The following is a 26,535-nucleotide window of genomic DNA, read 5'->3' as shown; positions in this document are numbered from 1 at the left end:
GGTGACCAGTAGGTGATGTAAAGTCCTGGAGTTACTAGAACTAAAAAGTAGAGTCAAGGCTGAACATAGGAGTAGACCATGGGCAGGATTCCCCCTTTCACCCAGCCCCAAACTCTAAGGTTGCAAACACTTGGGACCTGGGACTTGGCCCTTTCGTTGGAACAGTGACCACAGTTAACTGGAGAGGTAGAAGGACAAGAAGGGTCTGAGTGGGGATAGGACCTGCTAAGCAGGTTCACGAGCTCCAGCCTCTTGTAAAATTAGAAGAAGAAGTCCTAACACCTATGCTGGTTAAAAGAAAGGCCACAATGTTTACTATGTTCCTCCACTCAAAGAGGGGTTCAAAACTCACTTATGGAGGCAGGAATCTGTCTCCTGAAATAAGGTGAAATGAGTTGCCCCTAAGTACCAGGAGCAGAGCTTGGATTCACCCTGTGTTTGTCTAATAACAGCTTGCACTTAGAGAGCATTTACCATGTGCCAAGCACTATCTTAAATGCTGCAATCCTTACCTTGAATCCTCACAACAACCCTATGAAGTAGTTTCTATTATTATCCCCATGTAACAGATGGGACACAGAGAGGTTCCATACATTTCTCAAGGCTTTGCTGATAGTAAGTGATAGAGGCACTGCCGCACTACACTGCATTTCCCTCAACTGCCCCATGTCTTCTGGCAAACCACAGAGCCGCCCTGGCCAAAAAGAAAGTCACAAGTGGGTAGCAATACTGTCTTTATCCACAGCGAAGCGATAGCATTACAGCACCGACTGTGAGCATCACTGCACCTGTTATGCACCCAGCACTGTGCTAGGCGGTCGGAATATGCAGACACCTTACACACAATCCTGGCCTCATGGATCTCAGTCTGGAAGGGGAAATAATCTTACACACAATAAGCATAAGATTCACTGTGATAGATGGCACTCTGAGGCAGATGTGAAAGACATGGCACATAGAGAAACAGGCATTAATTTTCTGTTCCTCTGTCAAGGAAAATGAAAGGCAGACTAATGCATTATGGCTGAAAGCATTTACTTTTGATTAAGTGTATATTAAAATATCACCCTCCTCCTCAGTCAGGCTCATTCCTAGGTCTCTGCTGCATTGCTGACTTTGCTTTCTAAAGAGAAAGTGAGATATTCACCCACAGCAAATGGAATAAGAAAGATAAAAGGCATAGAACTCCTACCTCAGATTTTTTTTTGTTTTATTTTGCCTTTGAAAACTCATTACAGTGAAAACTAATTACAGCTCTCATCACTAAGTGAACGCCAGAGAAGGCTTTCCCTTCATTTTGTGGAAAAGGCTTTTCAATAACATTACATAAAATGCATAGGATTCCAGTTAATTTGAAGTATAGTTCAAAATATGTAAAAACCAAATCTGTGACCTAGTAATACATGCACTTCTTTATTAATGTATTAACAAGTTCTAGGTGTGGGTCAAATACCACAATTTGCAAGTGGTAATGAGTGTAAATGGTGAGAGTAAATGATTTTTTGATGTCTCCAAAGCAACTTTGAAGTGATACAAAAATACCTGTAGTTTTTGATGGTGTCAAAGTCACAAGCAGTAACATGAGGACTTATGGGTTTTCTTGCCTACACTGAGAATGGAAGGATATGCTAACTTTCAGTTAAAACGTGGTGAAAAATAAAGATGTATTTTTCCTATTCAAGTTTACGTATCCCCAAATTATACGCCCTTGAGACAGACGTTCCAGATTCTTCTGATTTAAGACTTTTTGGGTTACTGATGTATAGCTTTTCTGCTGCCTTAGATGCTTGAGACAGGAAAAGCAATGAGTAGCTCTTATTTAAGGGCTAAGTAGACATGAGTGGGCACTTCTCAAGCCCACCTCCACAGAACACTCAAGTTTGTATGGTTATATCCACACAACTTTATGTCACAGCTCCATTTTCCCTGCTCTAGTGATCATAGAAACAGTTCTAAACGCCTCAGACCTCTATCATTTCTCCAGAGTGCCACCTTCTTCTTTGCCTCTTTTATCTGTCTTCGTCCTCTCATTCCCACTTTTTCTAATGACTCTAGCAAAATAACTTACAATTCACATATAATAGATCCAGGCTATCTGTAATGTCTAAGCACAAATTCATCTAGGCTGGAAGATCATCAGGGCAACTGAGAGGATCATTAGGTCAGGGAAGTGGGTCTTGAAAATCACAGAGGCAAACTCCTACCAGGTTTTGTACCCATACCAGAACCAGATTCAGTGTTTAAAATAGAGCTTTTCCTAAGAAATAAGAAAGGCAGACAGCAACTAGCACCAATTGAACACTGAAATATGCTAGGACTGGTACTGCATTTATATTTTCTCACTTAACTGTCAACAAAAGTAGTATGCTATGATTACCTCCACTTATGAATGAGGAAAGAGACTTTAAAAAGCCAAGCAAAAACCTGCCCAAGGTCACACACATCTGGTGAACAGCATTTCTATACCTTTCCTCCCTTGGCCCACTCAGCCCGGCTTCCCATCCATGACACAACTAAAATGGCTGCCACAGAGTCAACAGCAATCCCCACAAAGCTGAACATGAAGGGAATTTCTCCACCCTACTCATTGTGCTCTATCTCACTGCAGCCTTCAACACTGCTGTCCACTCACTCCCTGCTGAGACCATCCCCTGCTTTAGCTTCTCCACAGACACTTTCCTGGTCTCCCCCTACACCTTTGCTGCTTCTTCTCAGTTTTCTTTGCCGGTGCAGCTTCCTCTCCATCACCCATAGTGCTGGAGCCCCTCAAGGCCCCATCCTGGGCCCTCTTCTCTAACAGAACATCGGTTCCCTCGGCAGCTGACCCAGCCCATGGTACCTGTTACCCTGGATACTCAGAAAATCCCTCTCCCTACTCTGAGTTCTAGGCAATTAACCTTGGATGTCATATGGATGTTCAGTCCCCACGAGATTGCCCAAAGAATCAAAACCCTTGTTTCCCCAGTTTCCCCAGTGAACACTCTACTTCAGTGAAAAGCACCCGTCTTCACCCAGCTGGCCAAATCAGAAACGAGAATGGCCCGTTATTCCTTCTTTTTTCACCCTCACATTCAATCAAAATACTAAGTCCTATAGATTTTACCTGCTGGGGATATCTGGAATCTTCCCCATCCGCTCCACTCCACTAAATCCGATTTCAAGGTAGCACCATTTCTCATCAGGATTAACTAAGCAGCCTTCTAGCTTCTCTTCTTACCTCCCTTCAACCCATTTTCCCTGCTAATGTCTTCCATTACTCCATATTAAGGGTCAAAATCTGCAACATAATATTTAAGGCACTGTTTGATCTGGCTCCTGCCACCCTATCAGACTCATGTAGAACCACTCAACCCTTTGTTCTCCCCTTCTCTATTGCCTGGAACGTATTTCAGTTCTTCAATTACCCATGCTTCTTCCAGTCTCTGAGCCTTTGCACATGCTGTTCACTCTGTTTGAAATGCGGATCCCTCCTCTCTTCACTAAGTTTCTTCCTACTCTTCCTTTGAATCTCAGTTTAAATATTACTTCCCTAGAGAAGCTTTTCCTAATTACCCATATTAGGTCAGCTTTCTCAGGGTCCTAATTTTGTATTTAGGGCCTACTGTCCTTTTATTTAATATTATAATCAAATAATTAATCTATTTAATATCCGTCTGCCCTCCTATGACATAAGCTCCATAAAAGCAGCAACTATCTGCCACTCAGCCCAGGCTCACAGCCTAGTCTGAGGCCTGGTACATAGGTAAAATTTGGTACATCTCCTTTGACCTAATTAATTAATTATAAGAAAGTCTCTTTTTTCCATACTTCTCCAGACTTTTCTAGAAAGATACAGATCATCAGGTGTTTTATATGACCAAATAAAATGAATAAGGACCTAGTTGGAATTTACAATTGACAAATGACTTAAAAGTTTAAATCAAAGAATCTGGAAGAATCCTATTCTACTTTGTTGCTATTTTTAAAAAGGTAAGAATAAAAGTTTCGTTGTGCCACCTGTTAATGTCTGTCCTCAAAATGCCTGGCTAAATCATTTATATGCCTGGTGAGTCCCAAATGAGTCATTATTTACTTACCAACAATGATGAACAGTGGTCTCATAAGAAAATGTTACTACTATTTGTAGCCACCTTCATGGCTGTCAAAATGTATGTTACCTTGTAACTATCAAAACCAGCTGGCTGGCAAATGAACATGATTTCTGCTCATGTACATTATTAAATGTGCATTTCTTAAAAAAAAAAAACAAAAACCAAAACCAAAAAACCCAAATCTCATATTTGATTAGTAACTTCCAGGTAAGGCAGAGTATGATTTAGAAGGATCAGAAAGATGTTCAAATAGAGTGAGACAGCAAATGATGTAATTCTCTGACCACATGAAAACCAGGTCAAACCCAGCTTGTTTCTGCCAGCCTTACACAGCTGCTGGAGCCCCTTGCATATGCTTTCCAGCTGTCCCTGTTACGTCAACCTTTAAATCGGGGATTTTGCCCCATGCATATGCTTCTTGCTTGGTCAAATGTAAGGCACATATTTTTGCAAGCTACTTTTCTCAGCCATTTAAAACTGTGAATAAGGTCTAAGATACATACAGCGAGAAACAAGCCATTTAAAACAAAAAAACTTGGGTTACTAATCTGCTTTAAGCCTCTTTGACTTGTAAAGAAACTGTGAGCATCAGAGTGGCCTGCAATACTGAGCCTAAGTGATACTTGATTTCAGTTCTCACTACTCCGGTATTGCCTCAAAAGCAAAAAAAGCCTGGTGGATGCTCCGTAAAATGAGGCTAGGAATTACATTCAATGCCTCTGCCATGGAACAAATGATTGTCCTGAAATAAGGTCAGCCATGTGTTCACTGAGTGGCGAGTCTGCCTTCAGAAAGAAAGGGGAATCACAACCTTTGAGCTCTCAAGAAGCTATATCCCTTCTCCAGATAACTCTTTACTGATGCTTTAGGATTTCTGAAATTTGACTGACAAAACTCGGTGTTCTGTGCCTCCACATTGATGTCATTTGTTTTTAATATTAGCAGCAGAGCAGTTCAGGTTCACCTGAGAAAAAGGAGCTTTTATTTTGAGTCGAACAGGAGCAGATACTAAAAATGAACATGGTGAGACTTGTTTCTGGTATATCTGACACAGATAAAATAGTTAAACCTGTGCAGTGAAACAATGTTGAATCAAATGGAAAAATAATTCATTCTAATTGGCAATTTGATATGCTTACAGAATTTTTATGTAGCCTCACTTATGGGAACACTAAGGAATTAAGAGATAGAATAATATTATATAAAGTTGGTTTTTTGCACAATGTCACATAAGTTTATGAGGTATTTGTGAAAATTCTGCATGAGTGAGATGAAGGTTCCAGGGTATGTGTTATAGCCCAGCATGATTAGCAAACTTGGCCATTATTTGATGTTAAAGCCACATAAGCTACTGAACTCATGAGATCAAATGTGTCAAGTATCTGGGCTTCTATTATACAGCAGATTTTAAGTGTCTTAGAGTAACTGAAGAATAGCTACGTCTTCACTTAGTACTGCACAAACATGGATAGAGACAGGAGGACGCAGATGTGCCATTTGGAATAGCAAAAATCGTGTTGGGATTTCATGCCCTGAATTGGAGTTAGCTAGTTCCTCCTACCTTCTCCAGCTGCAAAGTGAGTGGCACCGTCCTGTGTTGGGAGTGTCTTAAGTGGTACACACCTCACAAAGAGACTTACATCTGGACAAAGTTAGGGCAATGCACATATAGATACAGATATATCTCATGCAGAGAAAATGCTTCTCACTTTAAAAGTGACCACCTGAATTTCAAACTGTTCTCTCTAGAGGATGAGGGTATTTAGAAAAAGCATTAAAAGTATTAAAGAGTTACGGGAAACAAAAATAGCAAGGCTCAAAGTGGGGACCTATCACCGCTATAGCAGTATATTAGTCTGTCATTGAATTTTTCTTACATTTAAAATCTTGTAAAGCTTTCTTTCCAGAAAGGCCGTCCTGGGCGTTTAAATAGCAGTGGCAAGAAAATGGGCCATTAGTACTTGCTAGTTTGCAGTTTGTTTTTGCTGACAGTTCTCAAGTTTGGTCTTCAAAACCCATAACAGAGTGATCATTATCTTAAGTTGCTGCCTTAAGGAAAATAGGACAAGTCTCCCCGTTTTGGATGCGAAATGTTGCTAAGTACCCAGTGATATAACTTTGCCTTATTGGAGTTTGTCAGAAAAATCTCTGAACTATAGAGACTTAGCCTTAGAACTGTCTTGCTCTGTAGAGTTTTCTGCAAGTCACTTCTCCCTACTGAAAGACATTAAAAATACATGAAAACCCTTATCTAGATCCTTTTCTCCATGATACCCACAAAGTTATGCAAATATAAGCCTGAGGAAGCCACCACCTCACATATTCCCAAAGATCTCCATGGTAGGATGTATCCGATGTTACTGGAATTTCATGTTTGTTTTTCTGTGTCCCTCACTGGACTCTAGGCTCCTTGAGGGTAGAGGATCATGCCTTGATCTTCTCTGTATCTCCATGACTTTTTAAAAAATTCTCCCTCCAATATAGCATTTGCTCTAGATTCCAACCCTTTAAAATCAGTAGACTTTTAGACTACCAAGGAAAGTCTTTTGTCTGTACATCTATTGATTTCTGAAAAACTACTAAAAGAACAATTTCTTACATAAAGTGTTTTCACTGGAGCAATCCAATTATTTTTCTCCTATTTAGTGGTTCAAAATATTTTCCACATGCATCTTTATGCAACAGTTTTCTTCCAGCTGGACATGTCCAATTCATATGGGAAAATTTAGCACCATGTCTGTTGGAGGGTAGGAGTCAGAAAGCACCGGAAATCACTATGCCTTGCATTTGTTTACAGTGTAACACTTTAGCACACATTCTCACGCTCTGGCCCTACAAACAGTGATGCTAGGCAAATGTCATAGACATCAACATTACATCTTCCGAATGAAGAAACTGAACCCCAGAAAGAAAAGGGAGCAATTTCCACAAGGTCACTCAACTAGCTGTGACAATGGGTCAAAAGCCCGGGTCTTTCAACTCCTTGCATTTTTATGCAGTTTTTATTATGTTGTGCAGTTGAATGTGTTGCTTAGGTGGCATTTTACAGAAAACATTAATAAGCAGTGGAAAAACTTGTGATGCCAAAATGGGAGTACTAATTGCTAAGTCTAAATAAACCAAAACTGATGACAAATCAAGGGAGAACTTGGAGTAGTTCAGCTGTGCCACCGATTTGGAAGTTTTATTTGTGTTGTTTCCTTTGGTGTGCGAGCAAGAAGGGAAATTTTATTTTTATGAGAGCCTCTTATTAGAGAATAAGGGTGCACTTTTCTACAACGTTATAGTTATTTCAGCTTCACCTGCTCACTTTGGACCCTTACACTAATGCTATGAGGCACCCTGTCTCTGAGAATTTGTTTTCTTCTCTAACAGCTGCTAGTCAGAAGACGGAAAAATGGGTTGAGTCTGGATTTCCACAAAGACTTATAGGCAAATGCATACTAGAGCTCCTAGTTCTATCCTTATTTAGAAATTAAAAATATATTTCCTTTCCTTAAACTTTTGGGGGTAAAGAACTACCTGATGTTCCCATGGTAATTTTATGTAATCTTGAGTTTAATACACGCACACACACACACACGCACACACACATAGAGAGAGAGAGTTATGTATATTATATTACATATAGGATATAGTTAAAATAACCTAAAAGATAGTTTTGTATTGGTTATGTTAATCATTCACATCCATTAGAAGTAATATTCTGTTTTATAAGTCAGTTTGTTAGTCAATAAGTCAAAAATATTTATTAAGGCTCTACTGTTTGTCAGGGCGTTCAACACAAATCAGAACTGTCTAGACCAGAATGGTAACGGAGGAAGGAGTGAGAAGTGGTCAGTTGACAAATAATGAATGAATGGTTGGTAAATAAAGTAAAAAAGTTTACCCTCAAGAAACTCACATTCTAGAAGGAGAAAGAAAGCCAATAAATGGGTAAACAAGTTAATAAAGAAGACAATATGGGACTGAGAAGCTGTGTTCTGTGAGGGACATTTTGTTCTGTGCTGCGCCTGAACAGATTTTGAGCTTCCTGGTGCCTGAGTGGCCATGCAAGGGAGACTTGTCTCAAGACAATATGCCTGCATCTGTGGCTCTGCCTCTACCAGGACTCGTCAAGAATCATGCCAAAAGGGAGATACAATATCCACTTAAGCAGGTACAGTTTCACCTGAGGAAATGATGACCAAGTGTTGCTTTGTTTTTATTATAGGAATCTTGGAAAATCAGGACTCAGAGTTTCTTGCTTGGGTCTTGGTAAGTACTGAGGGTATGGTGTGGGGGTGGGCTGGAAGGTGGGAGACTGAGGAGGGCACCAGGGAATGATTGTGGTCCAGGCCAGGACCTGGTCTCAGGTGAGGAGGAGGCTTCCTGGCCAGTATTGCCCCACTTCTCCGTTTAGCCTTTCTCTTCCCATTGTGACCCTCTCCCAGGGAGCCACCATGTTCATGGTTCCTTACAGGGGCCCATCGAGCAGAAGGCAACCTAATGCTAAAGAACACCTCAGAGAAAGGGACTCATGTGTCACTCCCATTTAGCAAGCATGAAGGACTGCATGGCGTGCATTTTATAGGTTCAGTTCACCACTCCCTCAATTCACCTGAATTTTTTCTATCTATCCTTGTTTTCCCTTTGCCTAATTTCCTCACTTTTCTATATTATTATGCATTTTATATACTTTTACAGTCTGCCTTAAATATGTGGGGGGGCAAGATGAGATACACACAATCACACATACATTAATATGCATTAATAAATAAAAGTTGTTACTCCTCCCAGTCAATATTTAAAGAGGATTAAATAGAGATGGCAATTCTAACAGCATAAAGTCGTGGAATCTGACTGTGAAACATGGGGAGGCTTGAGGCCTCCAGATATCCCTCAGGCCCAGGAAAAGGCAGCCTTGACATTCTGGCCATTCAACACAAATCAGAGCTGTTCTGTGACCTAAGTCTAGACCAGAATGGTAACTGAGGAGGTAGTGAGGAGTGGTCAGATTGTGGCTATGTTTTTAAGGTAAAATCCGGAAGATTTTCTGTTGGGTTCTATGTGGAAGATGACAGAAAAGAGAAAAGTCAAAGATGACTCTAAGGATTTTTTGCCTGAGCAGCAGAAAGGATGAAATACGAATAAATGAGGTAGAAGAATGAGAGAAAAATTTAGATTAGGAGATTGATTTGGGACATACTAAGTTTGAGATATCGATTAGGCCTGCAATAAAAATTGTCAAGTATGCAAATAGACATATGACTCGAATTTAGAAAGGGGAGCTAGATGTATTAACTTGAGAGTCATCAGCAAGTAGATGCTGTTTAAGCCTGGATCCTGGATGACAGCACTACAGGTGTGCGTATAGACAGAATAGAAAACAGAAGCACATGGTCTAAGACCTAGGAAATCCAACAATGAGAAATTGAGAAACTGAGGAAGAGCCAAAGAAAGCTGAAAATAAAGCAACCAGAGCAGCAGGAGACCAATCAGAAGAAAATGGAGTCCTGGAATCCAGATGAGCATTTCAAGGAAGATGGAGTGACTAATCCTGTCAAGTGCTACTCATACATCAAGCAAGATGAGGACCAAGAATTGGCCATTGGGTTCAGCAACATGGAGGTCATCAATGACTTTTACAAGGTCTGTTTTGGTGGAATGGTAGAGTTTAAAGCATAATTGGAATGGTCCCTGGGAGAATGCAAAGAGACAAGCTGAAGGCTACTCTTTTGGATGATGATTGCTATAAAGAAAAGCAGATAAATGGAGTGGCACTGAGCTGACAAGGGGGATCAGAGAGGTAGCTTTTGCACATGGAAGAAATGACCACATATTTATACACTTATGGGGAAATCTTTTTGAGAAGAAAATATGATGCAGAAGGAGAGAGAAGAATATCTGGAATGATTTTTTGAGGACATGAGATGCACACAAGGAGAGAGTGCATGAAAGAAGGCAGAGTACATGGGCTTTGAGGCTAGCAGGGCAATTGATTGGGTGGTGGAGGGGGAGGTATCTTGTCAAAGTTCTCTTCTATTGCTTTTATATTCTCAGTGGGAATCAGAAGCAAAGTCATCAGCTGTTAGTGACCATGAGAAGGAAGTGTTAGAAGTATGGAGAGAAGACATGCAGGAGAGAAGAAGAATGAATTGACCAGGGCTAGGCCACACAGTGACAAGACAGCATTAAGGACCAACTTAAGATCAGTATGATTAAATTTGAAGTGAGACCATGTCTATAGTTATGTGTTTTTCTTCTAGCCATGTTCAACTGTGCAAGTTCAGGTGGGTTTTTGTTTTTTTAAATAAGATGATAAAAGGAGGGCAAAGATGCTGAGGGCTTGTGTAGGGCAGTCATTTTAATGGTGGAGTTGGCATTTAAACTGAGTAGAAAGGAAAATGAGGACTAGAATCAGGAAATGAGCCAGGAGCTAAAATGAGGGAGCTGAGGGACTGTGAAAACTGGATAGGATCAATAAAGTATACATCCCAGAGGGACCAAAGAATTGTTGAAGCAAAAACATTAGAGAGTGGTTGGAAGGATAGAAAGTGGTTGAAAAGGGAAACATTTGAAACTGGGGTTATAGAGGGGTTCAGTTATTATTAGTGACATAGTCTATGGTGTGTCCATTGGGAGAGAGTTGTGGAGGTTGTATCGAAGGCGAGATCAGTGAAGGAGAGAAGGTTAAGGAACTTGGAGATGAAGGTACAGGGAAGATCATCTTTGGGGTCACTGAACTCACTGAAAAGTACAGCAAAACTAACATTGGAGAGTGACAGTGAGAAATGAGCTAAAATTTTCAAAGAACGAGAGGGAGTGACCAGGGTGGGTCGGTAACTACAACATGAGAGCCCTGAGGATGTGTGAGATTCAGAGCTGGCATGTGTGAGGGGGTATTTCAAAGACACGGAAAGCCATCAGTGTCTGAGTTTTTCTGATTCTTCCTAATAATCTGACTTGGGAGGCGAAGGCAGTAATTGTTCACCATAAGTCTAAGGTAATTTGACATTTGCTTAATTTATGGCTCTGATATTGTTACTATTTACTCACATTTGAAAGACCCTAGAGATTCATTACCAGGGACACTCTGACCTTAGTTTTTTTTAAGAATATCTTTACAGTAAATAACTGTTCAGTATTCATTATTGAAAGGAATTACCTGTTAATGTAAAGTAAGAAATACACGTAGTGAAAAAGCATTGGTCAACTATTTACAAGCTTGTATCTATGGTGGAAAACAGTTTAGTCAATAAGTACACAGAAAACTCAACTGAAAGCCCTTAAGACAATAACAGATTCAGGTGCCTGTGCAATCCCAGTCTCCAGAGGCCAGTCTCCAGTTTTGGTTTATTTATTTTTTAAAACCGTAGACTGTATATGAGCTGCAGGCATTTTAACGAACTTTGAAACAGACTTGATTCAGGAGCAGCAAATTCTGATTTGAGCTTCAAGTTTTTTGAAGAGCCTTAACACTTGTGATAAGACGCTGCATGAAAAATAAGAGGAAACAAGGAAGTTCATGGGGCTGACTGGCTTCATTCAAAACAGGTAACAAAGCTTGACAAGTTAAATAAGCACTCTTTGAGAACTTTTCTGAACTGCCTCTATAAGCCAGGGGAGACAAGAAATTCATAGAAAGAAATAATGCACCAGCCTTAGATAATTTGTAAGGCTCTGCAGACCCCAGCTGTCAAATCCAAATGGAGCTGGGTTTACTGCTGTAGGCTTAGGATGTCAGCTCAGTCACTACCCATGTTCAACTGAGGCCTTAGAAATTAAGTAGTAAAACTGCCAGGAAATCAAAAAGCTATAGATGTCTTTTCTTGAAATACTCTAAAAGTCATAGTTAAAGCTAACAATTCTGACTTTCTTCCCTACCAGAGAAGGAGCAGCTGGAAGTTCCTTGCCCTACTAATTTTCCTTTTGGTGAACTAAGAGCAAATGTGTAAATGGGAGTAGAAAGGTGAAGTAACTTGAGAGTGAACTGATGGTACATCTGAAAGAACACAGCTCTGCCAAGGAGAGAAATGGGAAAATATATTAATATTATGTGGCCAATCCTACCTGTGGGTTGCTGTGGCTGGCCTGCTCTGTAAATATACTGCCCATTATTGTCAATACTTGAAGTCAAAAAACTCATGGGAAAGGAATAAACTCAGAGTGACCAAACTCACCCCGATCTGGTAGGAGGTGGAACTATCTTACAAGAGAAAAATGGTAGAATTTACATTAATTCACTCATTTATTCATTCTTAAGCAAACATTTATGAAGTCAGGCATTGGTTACAGGAGATATGAGGACAAGAACATGGAGCCTGCCCTCAAATTTATCATAGTGCAGTGGGAGTTAGGCTTGCAAAAAAAAAAAAAACTGATAATATATCTGACAGATGCCGTAATGGAGAGTACAGGGCAAGTGAAGCGCGAAGAAGGTCTCCTGGGGGGTTTGGGATAGCTTGATGTGGGAACAGGGGTTATCACTTGGCTTGACACTTGAAGGGAGAAGTCAAATGGAGAGGGAGGGCAAAAGGTTCAAGACAGGAAGCAATGCAAGCAACAGTGACTCCAGAAGGAGACTCCACCAAGGGGAGGTACTTGGGGAAACAGGTCACATTTATAGAATATTATGAGTACAATGTATTGGGGAACAGCAAGAAATGAGCCTGGAAAGAAAGCTAGGTCTGATTATAAGAACCCTTGTTTGCCTTGCTAAGCCATTTAGTTTTGTCCTCTATGTCTCTGGAATTCCTTCAAATCCAAAGGTCCCCAGATCTCAACAAACACTTGAGCACAAGGAGGAGCAAAGGCTCCATCTCTGTCCACTCTCTTCCTTCTATCTGCCACAGCTTCCATCAAAGCAGCTTCACTTTTTCTTCATATTACTATTTTTTTAAAAAAGTAGACTATGTTTTAATGCAGTTTTAAGTTCACAACAAAACTGAGCAGAAAGCACAGGGAGTTCCCATACACCCCTGTCCTTACACATGCATAACCTCCCTCATTATCAGCATCCTTCACCAGAGTGGCACATTTGTTACCTCTGATGAACCTACAGTGCCACAACATTATCAACCAAAGTCCATCGTTTACATTAGGGTTCACTATTGGTGTTGTACACTCTATGGGTTTTGACAAATGTATAATGACTTGTATCTACCATTATAGTTATCATACAGAATAGTTTCACTGCTCTAAAAAATCCTCTGTCTTGCCAATTCATTCCTCCCTCTCCTCTAACTCCTAGAAATCACTAACTTTTTACTGTCTGCATAGTTTTGCCTTTTCCAGAATGTCATATAGTTGAATCATATAGCGTGTAGCCCATTCACATTGGCTTCTTTCACTTAGTAATATGCATTTAAGGTTCTTCTGTGTCTTTTCATAGTTTGATAGTTCATTTGTTTTTAGTGCTTCATATTAAATTTTGGAAAACAAAATTCATCCTATGCCAAAAACAGTTATCAAAACCTTGCTCAAGCTTGTGATAAGCCATTGAAAACCTTGGGTCAGAAATAAGACATGATCAAAGGTATTAGAAGTAACATGAAGGCTATAATAGAGGAAACAGGGTTGAAGCTGGAGGCAGGAAAATTAATTAGAAGTTGATGAGGCAGTGGTATGAAAGATGTAGAGGAAGGAAGTGATTAGAAGAAAGAATAAATAGGACTGGTGATCTCTAGATACAGAATAGGAGGTCTTCCTGAGTGGAGGAGGATGCCTAGATTCCTGGATTGGGCATGGGGGTGGATGAGATGAAATCTCAGAGACAGGAGACACAGGAGGGAGCTGTGAGGGCAGACAGCACTGTTGGGAAGTGGTGACCAAGGAGCTTGTGACCTCCCAGCTTCAGACATCTAGAGAACAAGGGGAACTCTGTGGAGATCTCTAGTCTGGAAATACAGACCCAGGAACTTCTAACAGTGGTGACCCTAGGATTGTCATTGAGATCACCTGGAAACAAGAGGACTGAGGTGTTTGGACAGGTTTAGGACACCTGGCTCATGGTGTCTGCCTGACTGTATGCTCCCTGAGAGCAGGGACTGCCTATTTTTCTACACTCCTATTGCACCTTGAGCAGATCACAGTATCTGACTAGCAGCAGGTATTCAAAAATATTTTTGAGTGAATGACTGAATAGATGATCAGTTGCTAAGAAATGACAAAATGTCCACTGAGTAATAGCAAGGATCCAGCTGAAGTCAAAAATCGTGAATTGCTGAGGCCCAGCCCAGTTCTTTGACTTCCTCCAGTGGCATATCAATGAAGAGACAGAAGTGTGGGGTAGTGAGTGGAGATAGAGAGAGGCCCAGCATCAGGGATTGTCTTAAAACATGGTTGGAGAGTGGGGAACCTACCACATACACAGGTGACATGGGGTCTAGGCTGGGTTTAGACCCAGAGCTGTTTCATCGGGGCTCTTGCTTCTACAGTTAGAAAGGGGCACCTGCCCACACTGACTTGCTCCAAAAAGTCTCATATTAGGAACAGTAGGCCAGTCTGATTCATTTCATGGGAGGTAACACACCACAATGTCCAGCTCACCTGTGTGTGCTTGAAAGGGGCTGACTTTACCTTGCAACATTCACTCTGGAATGGGCATGCTTCCTAGCAGGCAAGATGCCTGCAATGAAAAAAGGCACATCATGGTTAATTTGATGTGTCAACTTGACTGAGCCATGGAATGTCCAGGTATTTAGTCAAACCTTATTTTGGGTGCACCTATGAGGGTGTTTTGGAATAAGATTAACATTTGAACCTATAAACTGAGTAAAGCCGATTGCCCTCCCTAATGTGGGTAGCCCTTTCCCCATCAGTTGAAGGCCTGAATAAAACAAAAATGCTTACCCTCCTGTGAATAAGAGGGAATTCCTGCTTGACCATTTCAAGCTGGGACATTGATCTTTTCTTGCCTTCAGACTCAAACTGAAACATCAGCCTTCTTGGATCTTGAAGCCTGCCAATCTCTAACTTGCCAACTGCAGATCTTGGGATTTCTTGGCCACCATAATCACATGAGCCAATTCCTTATAATACATCTCTCTCTGTCTCTGTCTATATACACACACACACCCTATTGGTTCTGTTTCTCTGGAGAACCCTGAGGAGTGATTTTTGTTGATTTTTTTCAAAACATCATGCAAGTGTATGTGACCAACCAAACAGAGTCAAGTATTTGTAAGGATATAGGTAGGAAGATATGGAAGACCCAAATGAGGAGTAATGTGGTCACTTGCTAATTTTTCCGCTGGGCACATATTGAACATAATGTAAAATACCATCATCCAAATGGAGCTTTCTTGGGCTGTTCGCAGGTCAAGAGGACAATTTATGCAGCCCTGCCAGATAGGGTTTGATCTGGATCTAAGCAGTAAAGGAGAGAAAGAGCACCCCCATGCCTTTGGGTCCCTGTTTCACACATCCTCAATGCTTTAATTCCTAGGGAATGCAAACTCATTCCAAGGAGATGTTCCGTGTCCTTTTAGGCAGCTGCTTCATGCCATCCTTGAAGAAGTAAAGTCATAAAGTAAAATACTCCTTAACACCTTGGAGGACTTATACGAGTCTCTCAAAAAGTGTTTCTTCTCAACTCTGGCTGCACATTGGAATTACCTGTTTAATTTAAAATTCAGATAATCCCGTCTCAACCTAGACCTTTTGAATAAGGAGCTCCATGTGCATGTGTTTTTCAAATGCTGCCCTGACGGTTCTGAGGCAGTATCAGGGTTGGAATACATTGTCTTATCTGGATGGAAGAAGACAGAAAAATGTGTGAACTGATATCTAGTGTGCCCAGGGCCAGCAGCCATGATTCTTCTCTGCATAGTAGCAGCCACCCCCAGATCTAGGCCTGGGAGCTGGCCTGAGACATTTCCACCTGGACTGGAAAGCCTCCAAAGAGGAGAATCTGCCCTGCTTAGGGCTGGCCTCAGGGCAAGTGGGGTGATCTGGTATCCCTGCCATTCGACTCCTGCCATCTGGGTGCCAGTCTTGCCTTATGCCCCTCCCTAACCAAGAGAACTTTCTAGAGCAAAAGCAGTTAATCTTAAGAATAAACTGTGTGGGCTTCTTTTTAATGCATTCATATGTGCAGAATATAGTCCTGGCTCATCTCCCTCTGCCTTAGTGATGCTCTCACTGCACTAAATATTTTGACACTAGGAGAACACGACATTAAATATTTAACATGGATGGTATTATTTTTATGACACCCTTTGTGATTCCCATTCTTGTTGCTTAGGCTGATATAAACTAGCTAGCTCACCTATTATAACAACATAAGAGCAGCAATAATAAATATTTATGAAGTGCCTCCGAGGACACTTGAGAGGTGGTTTTAAAATGCAAGCTTTCCCTGAAAGAGTTTACCAATTTTTCTGCATAACACAAACAGAGTGAACTATCTTAACTCCAAAATACCCACAGAATTTAAATGGTGTATGAATATTAAACATACAAGAGTGTTTTAGGCATGTCACTCTTTCTGGAAAGTCTAACTTGAATAAATGTCATGATGCATACACATAAAAAATGAGCAGACCTTTGTATTTTTCCAAAATCGTCTAAAAATATTTTTTCCTAGTTTCCTAATTTTATGGATAAAATCCTTCTGAAGAATTGCTGACAAGAGAAAGAAGGGGAAAGAAAGAAAGAAGAAAGAAGAAAGAAGAAAGAAAGAAAGAAAGAAAGAGAGAAAGAGAAGAGAGAAAGAGAGAAAGAGAGAAAGAGAGAAAGAGAGAAAGAGAAAGAAAGAGAAAGAGAAAGAAAGAGAAAAAGAAAGAAAGAGAAAGAAAGGAAGAAAGAAAAGAAAGAAAGGATGAAAGAAAGAAAAAGAAAGAAAGAAAGAAGGAAGGAAAGAAAAAAGAAAAGAAAAGAAAAAAAGAGAGAGATTGCTGACAAGTGGTTGCCCTCTAAATCAGCAGGGACTGCTGGCCACATGGCTTTGCCTCTGCTCCCAGGAGTCTATTAGGAGTGATGATACAGCTTAGGTAGGAGTGTGGCAACCTGATATTTCACATGCTGTCAGAGTTGAGGCTTAGGGGAGAAATCAGGGAGAGAAAATAGAAGGATCTGTACACAGAGGGGTTTATTCAACAATCTGGGCATGCAAACAACCCATGTGCACACATGCACGCACAAACCTCATCTCTCTCCATGCAGCCGCAAAGGGAGAAGTAGCCCTCATTTGCCAACCTGTGATTCAAAAATGAAACAAATGGTTTCAAAACCATTAGTAATGGGAAACAAAAGGTCCTCTCTAGGCCCAGATGTGGGCAATTTGCTGAAATTAATCATTCATAAAGACGATCTCACTAAAGATCATTACTGCTATGAGAGGGAGAATTAGTCCTTGTAGCCACCAGCTCCTTGATGAGAAAACAGGGTCAGGAAGATGTGATATGTCTTGTTCAAGGCCAGTGGTAGAGACGGCAGACTCCCCCATTTTCTGTCCCTCCCCCCTCCACTAGCAGCTTCATCCCTTATGGCCCATCTGCTTCCAGTCTCCAAGCACACACAGCCATTGCTGTCACCCACATCTCTTAATGTCCCGAACTTCCTCTTCCTCCTTGAAATGAGAATGGCTGCACCAAATGTGTAGGGCCCCTTGTGTCTCTCTCATTCAGGCAATAGTCAGATGATGTCATGATTAGGTTCAGCATGACTCTGGGTTGGTAGCTGGGTGAAAATGTCTTCACTTTTGAACTGGAAAATGTCAGAACCTGAGTGACTCCTGGCATCCATCTCCAGAGTTAGGGTAGACGATGACTTATGAAAGCTCCATAGACAAAAATGGGGACCAGAATCCATGTCTCTTGGCCCACGATTAGGTGTGCTTTCCCCATGAGAGATTTCAAAGTAAGGATGCAATTGAGTGCAGGCATTTTGGTTTTTGTGGATACCATCAATGAAGTTCCTAATGCTTACCTTTCCCTCCTTTGCACACTGCCCTACAGGTTTCATGAGGTCCCCATAGTTCCTATACTCTAAGCAGCAGCCTGACAAAGGCACATCTTGTGTATGTACAAGTCTATTCATATTGTTTACCTTGGGTTTGCCTTGTGCATTCTACATTTATATAAAGATTATTTTTCTAAACTCTGTGCATCATAAAAACCCAAATGAAAGTTTTGTAATTTCAATCAATAATGCTATTAAGTTTACCTAACAGTGGAGCAAAAAATGGAGAAATCATTTGAGTCCTGTCTGCCAATGGGGCGGGGCTGTGTCTGTGCCTGCCTCTGGTATGCTTAGGTGAGGAGAGCACAGGGCTGCAGGCAGTCACCTCTGAAAGTGCAGCGTACATGGCTGAATGACCCCCCGGGGCCAACACACTGAGGATGACTGTGCAGGCATTCATAGGAATGCCTTAAGGACCTCAGCTGGATGAAGAAGGAATAAAGTCTCAGTTCTTTCCAGGCCTATTGAGTATGAATGAATCAGAAACCTTCCACAGTAAGCCAACAGAAAACCCAGCTCAAAGCAAGCCAAAACATCAGCTCTAGCAAAAACACAAATTTCTAGGCCCACATGGAAGAATTTCTAGGCTCACCTGGACAGTGGACCCATATGGGTTTATCTGGGGATCAAACTATGAATTCTGTGAGCTGCAGGTTGGTTCTATTCTTAAGCTGTCCTGAAATTGGCAAGAAGGCTGCAGAGGCTTCAAGCCTCACATCCCGGTGGCTCTGGTTGGTTTATGTATCCATCCCTGAGCCAATCATCAAAGACTTCAGTCTCTCAAGACCCACCCTGACACTGGGGAAGGGTACTTTAAATCCACGCAAACTGCATTCTGGGAGTAGGGAAGTGATTCATTCTCAAAAGAAAATTAAAGAACTCTTACCTAAAGAGGGGAAATAGTGGCTGAGGTAATGAGCAGATGACCACCATGAATAGTTCAGAAGAAAATATATTCCTGGATCTGGGATGCCTTCTCCCACTTATTTTAGCTTATCTGAGCCCTTTCTATGTCATTGGTAGCCATAGTTGAAAATTGAAATTCTCCCAGCATTTTCTATGGCATGAGGTATGCTCAGAGTTTTGTGAGTCAATTCAACTTGCCTAATCGACAACATTTTCCATTGCAGGGTAAATATATAGCTTTGCCTTTTTAATATACTCTCTCCTTTCTATGTTTTTAATAATCTCAAAGGATTAGTGAGACCTAAGGCTCATTTACAGATAAAAGCTTCATCCTAATACCTGGATGATGAAAATATGCAAAGAAAGACCTCCATGAGAGAGAAGCAGAAAATACCATCAATACTCATTTCATATCTGACAACTAATTACAATTAGAGGAAAAAGAGGCTACCAACACATAATTATAGGAAATGGGTGATGAGGTAATGAGCAGTGGCTAAATTGGAGCTGACAGTCTAACCATGGGGATTTCTTTAGCTGAAAAGAAAGAGACAGGACCTGACTTCGTTCTGTGGCTGGAATTAGCTTCATTTTTCTTCATAGTCTCTTACTTTGCCTCCCTTCCCATATCTCCACCTTATGCTCGACAATAGCCTTTCCTTTGGCCCTTTCTGAGCTGTTTCTTTTGGCAGCAATGTCTGTAACTGCTCTCTGAAGAATAGAGGACACAGGACTGGTCTTGAGACATGTTGCTACAGTTGACCTTCTGTCTGACTTCATTACCTACCCCCACCATCCTCAGGGCAAAGGGGAGGAGCACAGCAGCCCCCCTCCTTTTCAGTGCCTTCCAGGGAGGACTGGTTGGCTGTCCTGGCCCTGCTGATGGATTTGCTGCCTCGGATGTTGCCTACGTCTCAGTTTGTGAACTCTTAGACACTGCGACTGACTTGGTCATCCCTGTGAAGCACCGACCAGGCACTTTTTCTGTCATTTTTTCATGTGTTCATGGATTTTACAAAGATGCAGTAGACGCTGTGCTGGGGAAACAGGGAGAAACGACACATAGGTGCCTGCCCTCACAGAGCCTATCTAGGGGGTGAAGAAGACGTGGTTCTCAGGATGGATCAGATCCTTGTGCTATGTGCTCCTAAAGGACACCCTGCATTTTTCACTTGTGTATGATGGTGATTAATTTTTTAGCCTGGCTTATTTCCTGCTGGATTATCAGTTCAGAACACATGACTAGAACAGAGAAAAAGGTTCTCAATATACACTCAATTATGGAAAGACGAATGAATGAAAGAATGCAGCACCACACAGTCGGTACTCTGAAGGAAATATAAAGTGTCATGGAAACACGTAAAAGGGCTGCCTAAGCTAGGGTTAAGGGAGGTCATGGAAGGCTTCCTGGAGGAAGAATAGTAAAGGATAGATTGGGAAGGAGCCAGGTCAAGGAGAACACAAGGAAAAGAACAGTTAAACAAGAATGTGATAGAAGTAGACAGGCAGAGAGACAGAGGTACAAGATATAGAAATTGCCCAGGTGAAGAAGTAACCACCTTTTTTGGGGTAGTAGGGAAAGTGCTTCTGGAAGCCACCTGATGCTGAAGGATGAATAGTAATCTGTCAGCTTGACAAGGGAAAGAATGCCATAGTCATATCTTGTTAAATTTTCTACTCACTCCTCACTTGGGTTTTGGCTTGATTGTTGCTTTCCTGAACATTCAAGTCCGGGCTACAGGCTTCCTACAAGCTCCCATCACGATCCCTCTTATCAATATATTGCCCTGTGGTTGTGATTATTTTCGTATTTGCCTGCCTTACCACTGGATTGAGAGTTCTAGGAAAAAGAGACCATTACTATCATTTGCCATTTTGACACCACCATCTGGCATGGCTCTGAGGGAACACTGGGGGTTTAATAAATATTTTCTAAGTGAATTAATATATAAATTTCAGGAAGAGGAGAAGCTGGGAAGCCTCAATTAGCATGACTTGGAGAGGGAGCCATGTGGGAGAGAAAAATGATGAAAGATAACCTCCGAAAAATTACGAAAAGCACTGAAACCATATCACAAAGCTTGGTGTTTATCTATTGTGTGATTGGGAGTCATGAAAACATTTAACTCTAGGAGTCACTTGGCCAGATACATTTTAGTCAGCCCATCCTGGTCACAGTGCAGATGGCAAGGTGGTGAGGGTTGAGAATAGAGGCAGGGAGACAGGCTCAATGACTTGAGTATTCTCACTTTTACAGAAGATTAAATGTAGCAATACATCAATTGCCCATGCGTTGTAAGCCAAGCTCATCATACTGTGAGCCTATACAGACAACCCATACGGAAGGTCTATCAGGGCAGTAAGGTAAATGAGGCTTGACCAAACTGCAAAAGCAGGTAGAGAAAATACAAGGGAAATACCTTTAAAAGCCTAAAATAACATATCTGGAAAAGATCTCTAATATAGGTGTCAACATAGTAAACTACAAAGTTTCTGAGATTGGGTGGGAAAAAAATGCTAGTTCCTAGATATTTTCTGTAAGGAAAAGGTCAAAGATAAATAGAAAATAAATAAATGGGCAAATAGACAAATCAAAGAAGAAAAGGAAATCAAAGTTGGGATGTAAAATTAATATGAAATAAAGTAGAATTCGAGGCAAAGAAAAGACGTCGTAATGAGAGGTGATCACTGGTGGAGTGGAGTCCCTGAGAAAGAGGAAGGAGATGGGATCCATAGGATAAGTGGAAAAATAAGCATTGAATAGAAAGGACAGCCTTCCACAGTGGCAGGAAGAAAGGAGGAGAAGATAGTACTGTTCTAATTTATGTTCTCTTTGAAGCAGGCTCTGAAACAAGGATTTGAAGGCAGGTGGTTTGATGATTTTTTGAGATGTGAGTTTGGAAAGGGAAGGTCATAAAGGGCATATAATGAAGTCAGTGCTAGCGTGGGTCACTGAAACTGGAGTTCCCCTGGGACCCTGGAGCCAGTGTGGGATGCACACCTACCTGAGAGTCAGGGAGATGGGGTGTTTCCATACCAGAGAGAGTTGTCAAGCACCTGGAAGCCCCAGGGAAAATGGGCAGGGCACCATTTGTGTCTGCTATGGGACAGATAGCAGATATGGCAAAAAGGAGAGGGGGTTATAATTTGTCTTCTTTTATTTTCTTTGTGAAGCAGGAGGCACTGTTACCTGCTGAGGTTAAAGGAAGAGGAGGTAGGACCTGAGGTTGAGAAAAGTGGAGCAGGTTTGAAATGCACACTTTGGAGAAAACTGATTAGAAAACAGAGGACTGTTGGGGGTCTATGAGGGACTAGAGACAAATAATTTACACTGTGTCAGTCTCTATAGTTTGCTATTTTCTCCAGCACAGCTCAGCACCTCGGTTACAGGTGATGAGCAGCCAGACAGTCAGATTTATAAGGATGTGGGTTTTTGTCAGGCAGGTGCAATGAAAGGACAGTGAATCAATGGACTTGAGAATAAAGCAAGAGAACCTTCTAAATGGTGAACCACATCATCTAGCCACCCTGACCCTCCTGGATAACGAAGGAGTTGAAGAAAGACATTAGATAGAAGAGAAGGGAAAGAGTTTGAAGTCGGAGTATGTAGGGAGAATGTACAAAATCTGCAAGAGTGAGATTCTAGCACGTGGAGATTAATGACCAGCTCTTACATATATAAATATATTTGAAATTAAATAAGGTATACCTTCATCCAAGTTCTGTTGTGTGCATGTTCAGTTCTATTTTTCATGGCAGCTTTGCTATCTTGTAGAATTTCCACCCCATCAACATTTTCTTCTCCTCCATCTAATAGTCAATGTCTTTTTATTTTATTTTAGTTCCAGGGTACATGTGCAGGATGTGCAAGTTTGCTACATAGGTACATGCATGTCCTGGTGGTTTGCTGCACCTATCAACTCATCATCTAAGTATTAAGCCCAGCATGCATTCGCTATTTTTCCTGATGCTCTCCCTACCCCTGCCCACCCCCAACAGGCCCCAGTGTATGTTGTTACCCTCCCTGTATCCATGTATTCTCATTGTTCAACACCTACTTATGAGTGAGAACATGTGGTATTTGGTTTTCTGTTCTTGCATTAGTTTGCTGAGGATGATGGCTTCCAGCTCCATCCATGTGCCTGCAAAGGACATCTCATTCCTTTTTATGGCTGCATAGTATTTCATGGTATATACGTACCAGATTTTCTTTATCCAGCCTACCATTGATGGGCATTTGGGTTGACTCTATGTCTTTGCGATTGTGAATAGTGCTGCAGTGAACATATATGTGCATGTATGTCATATATTGGAATAATTTATATTCCTTTGGGTATATACCCAGTAGTGGGATTGCTGGGTCAAATGGTATTTCTGGATCTAGGTCTTTAAGGAATCACCACACTGTCTTCCTCAATGGTTGAACTAATTTGCATTCCCACCAACAGTGTAAAAGTGTTCTGATTTCTCTGCAGCCTCACCAGCATCTGTTGTTTCTTGACTTTTTAATAATGGCCATTCTAACTGGCATGAAATGGTATCTCATTGTGCATTGATTTGCATTTTTCTAATGATCAGTGATGTTGAGCTTTTTGTCATATGTTTGTAGCCTGCACAAATGTCTTCTTTTGAGAAATGTCTGTTCATGTCCTTTGCCCACTTTTTAATAGGGTTGTTTATTGTTTCTTCTTGTAAATTTGTTTAAGTTGCTTGTAGACTCTGGATATTAGACCTCTGTCAAATGGATAGATTGCAAAAATTTTCTCCCATTCTGTAGGTTGTCTGTTCACTCTTATGATAGTTTCTTTTGCTATGCCGCTCTCTAGTTTATTTCCATTTGTCAATTTCTGTTTTTGTTGCAATGGCTTTTGACGTTTTTGTCATGAAATCTTTGCCTGTGCCATGTCGTGAATGGTATTGCCTAGATTTCTTCTAGGGTTTTTATAGTTTTGGATTTCACATAAATGTCTGTCTTGCATACATTTTTTTTAAAAATTGAAGTTTATTCTTGAAGGTTTGTGATATCCACAGTGTCCTAACTGCATGCAATTTCTATAACCAGTGTAAATTTAAGAAGGATTGGTCTTTTATTCAGGGGGATTAGTGGCTGCTGTGTTTCTCTTCCAGTTGACCCACTGGAACCACATGAAAACTGGATTTTCAATTACCTCTGCTAAGAGAAGGGAACTGTGACATAGATTGTATGTATTCAATCTATGTTGAATTAGATGTATAAAAATACATCTAATTGTATTTTTGTTTATCTTTGGAATGCACTTTCTATTTCTATTTGAATCTGGGTGCCACAGGCATAACATGTCAGTGGAAAATCAAGAGTCATCTGCAGTTAATAAAATATGAAGGAACAATATAATGATCTAGTAGCCCATCTCAGAGTAGCATTCAGTTAAGCTTTTAGATCTCCATAATAAATTAATCATTCTGCATGACACCAGTGGGAGAAATTCCACCCTGACCCCATCAAAGTGATGCATCCCACTTGCACTTTACTGTAGCAGAATTGGTGGCCATTGTAATCTTGTCCCAGAAAATGAGACTGCTGATATTATTGTTTTATTTCACATTTTTAAAAAGTTCTGCTAAGCTTCTTTTGCTACAGTCATTTACTGCCACTGGGATTTTTGCAGAAGGTTAATAGTACTAATGAAACGAAGGGCAAAACACCAAAGAGAATCTTGAAGGAATAGTCTGTAATTCTTTATTTGGTCAGGGCAAAAGACCCTGCAATGTATTACAATCTCCATTTTGGGGTCAAGGCCACCTTCAACCTTCCAAATTGTTCTTCATCCTCTAGGACCAGTATTTATTGTCTCTCTTCCTGTCACTCCAAGGCTTCTCACTGTGTTGGGACCTCATAGAGTTCTTTCCTACAACATCCCAAACCACTACTTAGACAAGTTGTCATCTCTGGCTGCCATTACAGTCACATGTGGAGCTTTTAAAACATACCTGTGCCTGGACCTTTCCTCAGACCAATTAAACCAGAATCTATTGCTTTGGAGCAATACATCAGCTTCCCAGGTGGTCCTCCTAATTGGGCCTCAGTTGAAGATCACTGGCCTGGATAAGGAGCTTCACATTCTGGCTTCCTGTGCAGCTGAAAGGTGGCCTGGCTCCCCACCTAAGTTACTTGCTCATCTGATGACTGAGTCCACTGGAGGCTTTGAGTACCTGGGAACATTTTGCTTCCCAGGCAGCATGCAGCCAGCACAGCCAGAGAGCAGGGCAGATGGTCACTTTTGGTGACCAATGCAAGAAGCAAGGAGCAGGTGAGGTATTTGTTTTTCAATTTCATCCCCAGTTAAAATTCAGAATTTTGAATAATGTTTGAATGTTTTAGTCTATTCATCATTCTCCATGTGTCACTTAAGAATAATTCATAATAAACAATACATTTTTCTAAGCTTTGTTAAGATGGGTATGTGATTAGAACTGATACATTTCAATGTTGACTTTGGCTTTCACTGTGGGTTCTGAAAAAGTCATTTATGTTCTTGTGGAACTTCTGCTACTTCATATATTATCTCTTTGGAGATAATAAGGAAAGTAGCATTTAGTGAGCACCTGTTGTAGGCTTGTACTAGTACTATTTGTCTAGTACTATTGTCTAGTACTATTCTAGACACTGACATATACTATTGAAATCATTGACAGTTTTGGCTGGTTGGGCACAGTGGCTCACACCTGTAATCCAAGCACTTTGGGAGGCCGAGGCGGGCGAATCGTGAGGTCAGGAATTCAACACCAGCCTGACCAATGTGGTGAAACCCCGTCTCTACTAGAGGTGCAAAAATTAGCTGGGCGTGGTGACACCTGCCTGTACTTCCAGCTACTCAGGAGGCTGAGACAGGAGAATCGCTTGAACCCGGGAGGCGGAGGTTGCAGTGAGCTGAGGTTGCACAATTGCACTCCAGCCTGGGTGACAGGGCAAGACTCCATCTCAAAAAAATAAGAAAGAAGGAAAAGATAGGTCATCAGACTGCTTGGACTCATCCGGCTTAGTCACTTACCAGCAAATAAACTCAAATCACAGATTGGTTGTAGATTTTAAACAAGAAAATGTCTATAAAGGGTATAGCACTGTGCTTGGAACAATGTAAATTCTAAAAAAAAAAAAAAGTGTTAATTTGCATCATTGTGTGTGTGTTTTTTTTTTTTTTTTTGGTTCTCACAATACTGTGAGTAGGTATCATTATCCATTTTAGAGATGAACAAGTCTCAAAATGAACTAATTACCCATGGGCATAATCAATCTCAGGCATATTGGAAGGAAGATGAAAAACTTACCTTACAGAATTGTTGGAAAATAAAATAAATAATTTCAGAATGTGTTACCTAGTCTGGGAGATAGTTAACCTGCAAAGCCAGACTCTATTTTGATGTTGGAGAGACGGTCCAAGACAGACAGAAGCCCTGTCCTTGCTGAGCGGACCCTAAAATCTCCATCTGACTTTGACACTATCACGCAGTGTGCACACAGGCCTTTTGATGACATGGTCTTTACCAGAGATGTATACTCTTTCTGAGTTAACAGAAAGTTCTACTCTCTTATCTTAAGCAGTCCTGAAATTTG

General features: G+C 41.0%; 1 protein-coding gene across 3 annotated transcripts in view; it reads left to right on the top strand.

Annotated features, from left to right (window-relative positions):
- KCNAB1 (potassium voltage-gated channel subfamily A member regulatory beta subunit 1) overlaps positions 1-26,535 on the top strand; it is a 448,855-nt gene that overhangs the window by 317,217 nt on the left and 105,103 nt on the right. For all 3 annotated transcript variants that reach the window (XM_033203410.1, XM_033203391.1, XM_033203400.1), the window contains exon 2: positions 8,305-8,348. In XM_033203410.1, coding sequence (XP_033059301.1) covers positions 8,305-8,348 — 44 coding nt within the window. The remainder of the gene's footprint in view (positions 1-8,304; positions 8,349-26,535) is intronic.

Source organism: Trachypithecus francoisi, unplaced genomic scaffold (genome assembly GCF_009764315.1).
Source record: "Trachypithecus francoisi isolate TF-2019V2 unplaced genomic scaffold, Tfra_2.0 Lachesis_group0, whole genome shotgun sequence".
Taxonomy (NCBI): Eukaryota; Metazoa; Chordata; class Mammalia; order Primates; family Cercopithecidae; genus Trachypithecus; species Trachypithecus francoisi.
The sequence above is the reverse complement of the archived record's forward strand: the minus strand, read 5'-3'. Positions and strand labels throughout refer to the sequence as shown.